This window comes from Cydia pomonella, chromosome 5 (assembly GCF_033807575.1).
Source record: "Cydia pomonella isolate Wapato2018A chromosome 5, ilCydPomo1, whole genome shotgun sequence".
NCBI classification, from domain to species: domain Eukaryota; kingdom Metazoa; phylum Arthropoda; class Insecta; order Lepidoptera; family Tortricidae; genus Cydia; species Cydia pomonella.
In genome coordinates, this window is record NC_084707.1 from 9,268,046 (window position 1) to 9,280,416 (window position 12,371).

Below are 12,371 nucleotides of genomic sequence, written 5' to 3' on the forward strand. Positions count from 1 at the left end.
ATGGCTGCCAACTTAGCTTGGTCTAACTCTTACCATCTTTGTATGTATTTATTATACGTAAAAAAATTACGTTACATATATGGCGCCCAGATATCTTCTCGATAAGCACCTGACCGGTTTTTCTTCTAGAAACTAATACTAGAGTTTTATTATCCGAAAAATAACATATTTTTAATAATATCTACGTGTCCGCCTGTCTCTCTATCGGGGCTCTAGCTCAACCGTTATAGAGATAGGTACTTAAATGTTTCTATTGCCACTATACTATAAAAATCGTGATTATTTGGTGTTCTATTGCCGCTATATTCAATAATCGTGACTTTTTTTGATGTTCATTAAGTCCGTCGTTCAGGGTGCTCTTTGTTATCATCCGTAATGGGTAGACAGTTAAATTTTACACGATCTTTGTATTTATTAAACATAAGGCGGCGTCCATTAATTACGTGAGGGGTTTTTGAGGATTAATTTAAAGTACTCCAGTGTGTAAAGTGGATAAACTGTATCTGGGACGCTGCCACAATGGAATATGTGTAGCGTGTCATGAGCAGGACAAAGGCCGAGCTTCAGGAGCAACCAATTTTTATAATAATATTAGAAAACCGAGGCCGAAAGCTAAGCCCCAGCTTATCCGGAGTGCCCGATTTCGTCGCGGTCTCGTGTGAGGCTAGAGGAAGTTGCAGAAAAGCAAAGCTTGAATTTAAACTAATGTCCAAGTGTGTGTGTGTGTACACTGCACGTATATCGTACAATGCCGTAAGCCCAAAGCGTCGGACCTCATCAGCGAGCTTCAATGCAAGGCTAAAGAAGGACAGAAGTTGAATGTTGAAAACGCCATTTTCTGGAATGTTATGGGTTTCCGACCCTATGCAGGGCTTGACATTCGGCCTTTGCGGGTCCCGCAGTTTAAAAAAAAATACAGGTTTATTACAGCAACTCGACCTTAAATCTCGGGCAGAAAATTTTGGGGTTCTGTGCCCAAGAGCGCGCTCTTTTGGCCTATGGGCCTTGCTTTTAACACAACACAACGGTCAATTTGTTTTGAATACAACTAGTTTTGTTCGTCTCCGAGCCTACCGCGAACCACGTTCGACGTGTTGCCACTCTGTCGCACTTGTAAATTCGTACGTAAGTGTGACAGAGAGGCAACACGTCGAACGTGGGTCGCGGTAGGCCCTCTGCTATCATGCAGCTTGGCGATGCGATGCACAAAAGCGCGCTTTGCTGAGACGCTCTGTTGCGCCTTCGGTTCTCTTCATTTCAGTTTTATATGAAACTCGGCGTTGTATGCATATCAAAGTAACTACAGACCAGTGTGTGTACTACATGTCTTCTCAAAAGTCTAAGAAGCGGTGCTAAAAACCAGAATAATCGATTTCTTTGAACAAAACAATCTCTTCTCACAACATTAATACGGCTTCAGAAAAGGAAAATCCTCAGCCATGGTTATAAGAAGAGTCGTCGATTTTGCTTTAGAGTCTATAGATGGGTCGCAGAAATGCGCAAGCATGTTCTGCGACATATCTAAAACTTTCGACTGCTTACGGCATTACATTCTCATTCACAAACTACACCACTATGGTTTAGATGGTATAGCTTTAAAAGTGATAACCAGTTATATGCAGAACCGAAAACAAATGGTGGAAGTTAGAAAAAATGTCTCCTCCCCTAAAATGTGTAAAAAAGGCGTACCTCAGTGATCAATTCTGGGCCCAGTACTATTCTTGATTTATGTCAATAAGGTAAGTCCTGCGAATATACCAGAATGGGCACAGATCAGCCTTTTTGCAGATGACACACATATTGGACAAATGTTTTGAATGTAACGGCATTGTTTTAAATAAAAATGAAAGTACATTTGTAAACTACAAGACACTTTCAAGTACAAGAAATACTAATATAACAACCACTTTTGAGTACACTCACAATACATGTTTCTTAGGCTATGAAATTGACAGTCCACAAATGTCACATATTTACCTTTTAATTTATTCAAAAACACGGTCAAGACTTTTTTTCCAAAACCATGCCTTCTATTCGATTACTGAATATTTATCATTACGAAATATTTTAATTGACCCAAATTGTAAATAGATTATTATTCCCTTTATTTATTTTTGGACTTAGGCTAGGTCATTTATAATATGAATATAAAAGTAAAATATAAAAACACTTCAAAAACAATACAAAAGATATAAACACATAAAAAACCTAACCTAGGGTGCCGCCAGCAGCGGGGCAGGGCCCAAGCTGCCGGTGGTCAGGGCCGCAGAGAGAGGAACCGTCGGACTATCCGCGCCGTATCCAAGATCACCGCCTTCTGCATCTGACCCTTGATCCAACCACCTAGCGAGTCTCTCAAGGTGTTGGTCGAGACTCTTCGCTATGAGACCGTTCGCTGAAACGACTATTGGGACAATGATCGTCGAATCAACATCCCACATGGCGGTTATCTCGTGGGCCAAGTCTAGGTACTTGCTGGACTTGTCCTTCTCAGCTTTCACGAGATTCTCATCATGGGGGATGGTGATATCGAGATTATTATTATTCTTAAGTGTATTTACTTCGTATACTAAATTCATAGTGTATAATATTGTGAAATGCTGACTTACCATGTAATGATCATGTTACATTATGGTTTATACATAATCAAAAACTATCTCTAAATCGGTACCTATCGTATTAAAGAAAAATATAAATAATAATAACAAATAATAAACATTTATTAAGACTTAAGAAAAAACATACACAATAAAATTGTGTCATGGTACAGAATCCTCAGGGCGTGAGTCAACTAACACTTAGCCGGATTTTTTCTTTAGATTAGCTAATCGTTTGGTCGGGGTCGGAGCCCCCCCCCCCCCCCCCCCCCTAGACGCGGGGCCGGTTCGGTTAATGAACCACTGCTATATAAACTAATAGTAAACAAGAAGGTACAAATATCTAGAGAGCATCCACGTGTCAATAACACATTTTAAATGAGATTTTAAAAACCTTATATTAGATACTTTTGCATAACCAAATCATTAAGGTAAACTTCAATTAGTGTTTTAAATAAAAGAAACACGTTTACAAGGTATACATATGTAGTGTTAAACTGTCAAAGTAGCAAAGTAGTTATAGCTCGTCCGATTTGTAAGATCAAGTGAGCCATACATTTACTAATAAATTATTATCCTTTTTTAAGTATATGCGTTACCAACTGATATGTTTGAAGTCGGTGCCAAGCCAAATTTAGAAGCATACCATGTTTTTGGTGCGATGCGATAAAGACGCGGCTATATATAAGTATGTACAGTCTGATTGCCTTACGACGATAGCAATGAACATACTTTCTGTACCTAAGATCACACGGTCGAACCTTATTAGCGCAGTCCGTACCATGTTTCTCGATATATTAGTATAAATCCAATGCGTTTATTTGCCGTCGTAATTTTTAAAGAGCTATTTTGTCAAATTTTCGAACTGGGTATAGTACGCAAGTGTGGAATTGATACTGAGTTATTTCCAGTCCCTTATATAGAGAACTTCATTTCAAAATATAAAACGATTCAAGGACCGTCTTCAGGGCTTAAACTTTTTACCTTCATGCTAAATTTCACCTAAATTGATGATGTTTAGCCGTAAAAAGGTAACAAAGAGACAGATATAATTTATTCCACGTTTATAATACCTATTCTATTACTACAGTTGTAATGTGATTTATAGACATAAAGCTGTTTATTTTTGAGCGGTATTGTTACTATTTGGCTTGGCACCGACTTCAAACATATCAGTTGGTAACGCATATACTTAAAAAAGGATAATACCTATTTTATTTTATCCTTTTTGAAGTCGGTTTACCTTTATTAGGAGCCTTATTAGGAGTCGGTTTACCTTTATAGAGGTAGACATTGTTAGGAGCTTATGGGTGACGCGTGACGCATGAATGAAAAACACAATCATGTTTAACACTAAATTCGTCAACTTTCCACTACTCTAAATCTATCCTCCGCCCCGCCACTGACCCAATCCCTCAACCCCCCACCATTTAACTCCTAATACTAACCCCCAATTCCTCAACTTCCAACCCCCGACCACTCATCTCCTCCCCCCCCCCCCCCCCCGCCACCACGATTCCTCAACTCCCGACCCCTCAGTCCCAACCCATCAACTCACCGCCCTAACCCTCAACCTCAGACCACCGTCTACCTTCACCACCACCGTCTACCTCTCACACCTACCCCTTATCTGTCTTACTTTCTATGCATCTCGCTCGTACTGGCATCCTGTTAATGCGAACGAGATGTATGGAAAGTAAGTTACGAACACGTCAGCTAATATGTAGAGTCAAACTCGTGGTAAGGTAACAGTTGCACTACATCAAATTGGTAGATGAGGAGTTCCCTCAATTCCTCATGGATACCATCATCAGATCAGAACCAAATTAAAATGGGACCAACTTGGAGACATCTTCTTTCAAACAAAAAAAGAATTACTCAAATCGGACCACGGGTTTCGGAGTAATCGGTGAATGTACATAAAAAAAATTATAATAGCCACAACCGAATACAGAACCTCCTCCTTCTATGAAATTGAAGTCGGTTAAAAAGGGACAGACTATACAGCCGCCGAAAATAGGCCGACATCAAGGTAATGATGCCGGATTATTGTAGCATGGTTTATTATTTATCTCAGAACACTTAAAAGTACACAATAACCTTTCATGTCATTTCATTCGTCGCTCAAACTACAATAAATATATATGCTTTGTTATATGATATAACGAAATGGTGCCTGTTACTTAGGATCATATATAATCCTACAATTTAGGTATTTAAACCCCCAAAGAAAAAAAATAAAGCATAAGGGTATTCGGAAATAATAAAAACAACAGGTCACAAAGAGTCTCGTTTGTAAGAGACACCTGACAAATGTATCTTTCACTATCACTCACAAAAAACCTGAATGAACATTATTTATCATCATTTTATATTCTTGAAAATGCATAATTAAATATTAATAAACACAAATAATTATGGTTTGTGCTTTATGAGATGCCTTTGCAACTCATTTTACAGAGACGCTTTACGTTTATTTATAAAGGTACAGCAGAAGGTTTACTTTTTGGAGTTTACATTTTTTTTCACGGTTTTAAATATATGTGAATTGCGAACTTCTTCCTACTGGCGGCAGCGTCGTTCCGTTCCGCTATTATTTTGCACGGCAGCAGGAGCGGTGCGATCATAATCGCTCTTGAATAAACTATTCTATCAGTATATAAATGGAGCAGAGGCTCGGCGTGTTGCAGTCGAAAACGGCTCGCGACCGCGCGCTCTGGCATCAGTGTTAGGCGGGAAATTTAAAAAATGGGTTTATCGACTGTCGTTGTGTTGTTTCTGGTTGCGATGACGTGTGGTCAGGATATACACCAGGAGGTGGACCAGCCTGTAGAACTGGCGGATGAGTTGGCCGATACCGATGTGGTGCTCGCTTTTGTGGTACGTCGGATGATCGCTATTATATTAGTCACGCTCGCTTTGCGTGCTCTAGACTGCCTTAACATACCTAAGTATATGCAAATAGTTTCAGAGCATTTCCTACATCTTTATGAAGAAAAAAAAACACGTATTATTTTTTTACCTACCTTAATATTGTAAAATATTTTCGTTTTAGAAAGATTAGGTTAGGTAGGTAGCTACTTATGGTACAGTTCAGAATTATTTGGTACATTTTTCATATTTCAAAACCGCGACCGTAGGCAGTAAACTATTGTTTCAATAAAATGACAGTATAATTTAGTTCGTACAAGGTCAAACTCAATCGACACTGGAGGGATATGTAGTATTGCGCGAGTCAAACAAATATGTCAAGCAGGCGTAGTTAGAACCCATGTTGGGATCTAACTACGCCTGCTTGACATATTAAATACAAATAAAATTAATATTTAAAGAAACTTACGTTTTGTTTCAGTTTTATACATAAGTACTTAAAAAATACAGTTAATATTGTTTTTTTTCCGACAGGTTATACAAACGTTACTTAAGAGGGAAGTATACCACGTGCTCGTCCATACAGAAAGAGAAAACGTTTTTCCACTTCTAAATATTTTCCATTCTCCATGATTTTTAGTATGCTATTGACAGAGTGAAAAACTAGGCTTATAGGTTTTCATTTTATATATTTTTTTGTTAAAAAAAAGAAACCTATAAATGTAGAATATATTATATTATGCTCAAGCGAACGACATCAACAAAATGATTAGTTAAGATTTAGTTAGTGGAAATCGTTTTCTCCCGAAATGTAATTTCATAGAAGAAATGATTAGTTAAGATTTAGTTAGTGGAAACCGTTTTCTCCCGAAATGACTAATGATTTCATAGAAGACGTATCGTTATTTCGTTAGGATCGTAAAGCTATTCTTCCCTCTTAAGTATAATGTTAAGAATATTAGTTGATGTACCCAACCGTTATTAAAATAAACGGGCCAACACGTGCGTAAAATTTAACAACCAGCCTTGATATAAACGGATCATACTGTACTACATTCAGAAGTACATGGAAAGGGTGGAGTTTCCGAAACAAATATTTTATTTGAATGATTGTTTGATTTCGAGATTTGTAGCATTAATGTGCTTTCGAATTTGTGACATACCAACCTACTCGTCTAACTTTGTACGAAATGATTTGCAAAATTCTTGTACGATTTGAAATTTGGAATAGTTATGAACAACGCAGAATAGTTACGAACAAGACACACTGAAATTGTTTTTTTTTATTGACTGTGGAAAATGCCCAATATAAAAAGGGGGCATAATTTCAAAGTCTCGTTACTAGGTCTTCTTCTCCTTCTTCTTTCGTCTCGAGGTTCCCCTAAACAGTGGATGCCCAAAAAGCAGCAGTGCTGACAGCCCTGACCGTCGCGTCCCTCAGGTCAGATTCAGAGCAGGAGTACGGGCACGCGGGGCATGCCAAGAGGTGCGCCACGGTTTGCGGTGCTGTGTTGCAGGCGCATTGAGTAGAGTTACTAGGTCCGTCTAAAGAAATCGATCGACTCATCCAAAACGCCTGGAAGAACTTCTGGTCCATGGAGGCGCTAATGAAGGGCAATTAACCTTCCACTGGTTCTAAAGCGCAAACTCGTCGACATGTCGATCCTGCCTATCCTAACCGCATAAACGTGGTTAATTATTAACCATTAACGGAAGCCCAAAAGTCCCGACTCGAGATTTGCCAGCGTGCAATGGAGCGCAGCATACTAGTACTTTGCAGAACCGATCGGGTTAGGAATACCGAACTGCGCTCCAGGACTAGTAATGTAGATGTGGGTGTTAAGGCCGCTAAGGTTATGTGGGATTCGGCAGGACACATCTGTGGGCCGAATTGACTACCGAATGAACACCGCAAATTAGCCGGGGCAGAGGCAGACCGAAAAAGAGATGGCAGGATGAAATCGACGCTTTTTGCGGTGACTGGGCGGGAACATGCAGCAAACCGTGATAAGTGGTGGAAGGGCTTCCCCTTCCACCACTGCTGCTGTTTATTTTGTGCCCTACTGCTGGGCAAAGGCTTTCCTTTGCCCAGCAGTTGGGCACAAAATAAACTACATAAAAAAAGTTACTAGGTTAAGTGGGGTATCGTTTAAAGAAGTGAACATTCCGAAATATTTTTTTTTTCATAGAAAAAAAAAAATAAGTTCCGTATTTTCTATTTGAGGCACGGAATAATTTAGTTAAATAATTAAGTCGCATGTTGTCGGAATGAAGTCTGTTCTTATTTTGTTAAAGTTTAATAAAGTATAATTTTGTAACAGATATTCCGGCACGGCGACCGCACCCCTGACGAGGAGGAGCTCGAGCTCTCAGCGGAAGTCGTCAATAGAGACGTCTTCTTCCCTTATGGTATGAAGGCGCTAACCAATGTAAGTAAGTGTCCTATTGGTTCAATTTATTTTCGTTAGCCTTTTCATACTAACGAAAACCAAAACAATTTATTTGAAGGTTTAGCGTAGGACTGTGTGTTTAACAATTCTAAGATAGTATTTTGTTGCTACTATCTTAGCCTTATCCTTATAGAGATAAACTTTTTTTTAAATACACGCCCCTTTTCAGACACAGGGTGGATTTTAAAATGGATCCCGTGCTGCTACGCGAAAATGGTCTTAGGAGATCCCTTACTTTTTAACGTTGATTGGCATTTAATTACAGATTTTGGAAAATATGTACAACCAGCGACAAAAACGTAAATTTTAACCTTTTTTGATGTCAAATAAGTAATTTAATTAGCAGCGCACTCTTTCATTTACAATGTAACATAAACAACAACATAAATGCTCCCATAAATGCCATTCTAATCGCGGTTTGGTTGCGTTTGTACTCGTGTCAGCGAGTCAGGAGGGACGCGCATTTTACACACAGGCTTGATTTTATTAGTTAACAAGTAGTTATATGTTAAACTTAATTATGTTATAAGGTGCCTACCGCGAACACCGTAGTAAGCAAATTGCGGGCATCTTTCTCTGTCCCTCTTTTACGCCTCAATAGGAGTAAAAGAGAAAGATGCCCGCAATTTGCGAACTTCGGTGTTCGCGGTAGATCCTCAGAAACGGCTGTCAATTACTAACCTTGTATATTTTAAATTTGTAAGTAATCGAAAGCATATAGTACAGTCAACATCAAAAGTAGCGGATGAAACAACGCGCTAAAAGTATCTGATATTCCGGATAACTGTTCCAAATATAGATAAATTTCTAAACTTCACGCTCAAAAGTATATCTTTTACAGTCTTAGTTGTACTATATTAAATACATCACTTTTTGTTAAGCTGTTACAGAAAATGTTGATACTTATGAAACGTTATTTGATCCTCTACTTTTGATGCTGACTGTACCTAAAATATTTAAAGACTTAAGTACCTCCCTTTACTGAAACTGACGAAAAAACAAGTACTAGGTCCATGCAAACATTCAGATCCTTATAATAACGTTCACAGTTTTAAATTGATGTTTTCCCAAAAATAGTGGGGTAAGCAACGGTCCTATAAAGTCGGGCAGTACATCAGAAGACGCTACGATGGTTTGATATCGAGACTGTACCTGCCGGACGAGATTGTGATTCGGACAACGGACTACGCGCGAACAAAGATGACAGCGCTGGCTGCGTTGGCCGCCATATACCCGCCGCCGCCTGCGCAGAAATGGAACCCTACGTTGGACTGGCAACCTGTGCCTTACAATACGCTACCGTACGATGAGGATGATGTGAGTATTCAAAGACAGAAACTATATTAGAATGTGCTTCGACTAGAGCTGGTCATAAGGCTATGGCGTCTATGACGCCACCTCCCATGCCATTTTGCCATTTTGTTTTGGTTATATTGCAGCTATCATAATCCCATTGTCTTTATTGTATTTTCCTAAATGTCAAAATACCTTAGTCCTATAATGCCTAAATCTTAAATTTTTTCTTTTAAAATGGACAAACGTTAAACGATCCAGACATTTTCTTTGACACTCTACCTTTGTGAGATCTAAGAATTTTGGTAAATGGGAATGGGTATAACAAAATTAAAGCAACATTTTTAGGGGCGAGATATGTAACATGTTAACAATAAAATAATATTTTCAGCTCTTATACTGGTACAACTGCCCACGATATCTCTGGCTGCGAGACAGAATGTATGAACTACCTGAAGTGGCACCTACTTTGAGACAATACAACGACCTATTCCGATATTTGAGCGAGCACACAGGAAAAAACATCACTACACCCGAACAAGTTTTCTTTTTGGATAACCTTTTCCAAGCACTGGTGACTAATTTACATATGAATAGGGAGTTTTTAATATTTTACCTTTTAAATAATGCTGGATTAAAATAAACGTTACGTTTCAGAATAATGTCAACCTAAAACCACCTAAATGGGCACAAGATGTAATGCCCCAGATCAAAACCATGACAAAGATTGAATATGCTATAGAAGTTTTTAATGATGAATTGAAGCGACTGTCGATAGGTAAGTATTTATTAAATACGATGGGTAGATTATTTTCCAGTAAATAAATTCAATTAGCAATGTGATGACGAAAGTTCAAAATGTCGGTGTATTTGTATGTATAGTGTAGACTGCTTGTAATTTTAGAAAATCTGCTTGTTTGGTTATAATTTCTTTTTCTTGTACCACGAAGCCATGGTAACGCGCACATAATTTTAACTTACACACAAGTTGATGCGTATACAAACATGTCATGCACATATACACTTAAACGTACTATGACGCGCCCGCCCTGTGGTATAGTATAATCCCAGCCACAACGATGGCAATAACATCAATAATTTATCTCTTTAGCTGCTCGCCTAAACAAAAAAATTAATTGACCGAAGCGTTAGCGAAGGTCTACATTTTGACTCTTACAATTTACTTTCGTATGTCCAGATGTTCTCATCTACAGGTCGCAATTCTCAACTGAATCTCGTGAAATTTTGTAAGCAGGTTCAGTAGCTACATAGGATCTGATCTGATCTGTCGTTTCGTTTTTTGTGCTTCCGTCTGTCATTACGGTCTACGGCACTTAAGACCATTGTTAGTACGCTGTGAAAATGGCTCAACGAAGTATTTTTTGGTTTTACTTGTTTTAAGCTTATCGATCTTATCGCGAGGTCTACAGCTCACGGAGCCACTAGTACTAATGATTATTAACTTCGTAGGTGTGCTGATGGCCGAAATCGTTAATGCGACTAACGCTGCGATAGCGGGCAACACCGACCAGCCCAAGTTGCGACTGTACTCTGCTCACGAGAACAACGTAGCTACCCTGATGGCGGCCGCTGGAGTCTTCGAACCACACCAGCCTATGTACGGAGCTACATTCTCGTTGGAGCTGCGACGTCATCAGCTGACCGGGGAATACGGAATTACGGTATGACTAGACAACGTAGCGCAACTAACGAAACGTTGACGTTAACGAGTCCCTCATGGTTGAAGGTTAAGCCTAAAGGAGTTTTCGTTGCCTTTTCGTTGGAGTTGAGCGTCATTAGCTAACCGTAAAATATGATTAACTATAGCATGACGGTATAGGGTAGGCCGGTAGAACCGGATTGTTAAAGAATTTGTACTATCAGTTAATTCTGAATGACGAATTACTATTTACATTGACAATCATCACAATAATGACTTAATTCAAAGTCATATTTGATTTGCCGCCTTGTCTACGACGCTATTGTTATCTGTTATGTTTGTTTTGAGTAGATTTATATAAATCCCTTTAAGAATAATAAGATTTTTTACGCATTCTGCGTAGGTGAGAATTTTCGAAACATTTTATTAACATATTTTGTATTGTTAGTTTTTAGGGTTTAGGGCCTACGCTAGCTGACGCGGACGCCCGCACGCACGCGGGTGCTATTTGTAGGTGAAATCCGCCGCACGCGTCCGCTTCAGTTAGCGTTGCTCATACTATTTTTCGTTAACCCGCTCGGCCGCTCCGTGCACCCGCGCCAGCTAGCGTAGGCCCTTATATTAAATTTCATTAATATGTTACGTAATTATTTGACAGGCCGTGTACGCGCCCGTCGCCGGCGAGCCGGAAGAGTACCTGAAAATAAACGGATGCGGGGGCACAATGTTCTGCCACTACGCAAACTTTCTCGAACTCACGCAGAACGTTTTGTGGTCGCGGCAAGATTTCCAAAACCAGTGCCCGAGAAGACATTGATAGTCATACCTAATAGCTAAATATATTTAGTTTTTGTTTTCAATTTAGTACTGTCGAAAAGCGAATGATTTTTACATCTACTTGTATGACAAGACGAATATGCCATATATTTGTTTTAGTCCTTATGGCTATCGACATAGGTTTGATATTTTTTAAAGTCTAAATTATGAGGCCATAAATGCACTGAGGTTAATTTCAGGCTTTGAAGTGTCGACTGAGCGAAGTACAAACTGTATAATTTACAGTAGCTAAAATAGCGAGAAATAAACGGACTGTGATTTATACTTTCTTTTATTTCCCAACTATTTTGATTGGTACAGGATCTACTTACTAAATATAATATAAGTTATGTTGCGTAACCCTACGACATAGTAGGTATAGAACATAATAACATAATGCAAATTAACTAAGAAGTAATCAAACTAAGTTAATAAAATATTTTGATTGGACCGCGGCGGAGTAGCTTCTAGTATACAGTTTTTTTATTAGGGCACTGAGGGCTAGCTACCCGACTTCCCTAACTAAAAAGTTACTTAAGGAATTAACTCTTCGATTATGGAAGAAAAATACAATAAAGATACAAAGCATCTTAGAGACCAACCTCGGGTAAAACACTAGAAAAGCCATAAATGAGAAAAAAAGTTTTTTCATATATTTAGTACCTAAGAAACAAAAAAAGAAAT

General features: G+C 38.8%; 2 protein-coding genes across 2 annotated transcripts in view; one reads left to right on the plus strand and one right to left on the minus strand.

The window, feature by feature from the left end:
- Positions 1 to 12,371, minus strand: part of LOC133517667 (dedicator of cytokinesis protein 9) — a 59,758-nt gene that overhangs the window by 6,813 nt on the left and 40,574 nt on the right. The gene's annotated exons all lie outside the window — the stretch shown is intronic.
- On the plus strand, positions 5,282 to 11,970 carry LOC133517676 (venom acid phosphatase Acph-1-like). Its single transcript, XM_061851038.1, has 7 exons — positions 5,282 to 5,477; positions 7,790 to 7,897; positions 8,996 to 9,235; positions 9,603 to 9,785; positions 9,869 to 9,989; positions 10,682 to 10,893; positions 11,530 to 11,970. Exons 1-7 carry the CDS (start codon positions 5,346 to 5,348, stop codon positions 11,686 to 11,688), a joined length of 1,155 nt encoding a protein of 384 aa, XP_061707022.1. The 5' UTR covers positions 5,282 to 5,345; the 3' UTR covers positions 11,689 to 11,970.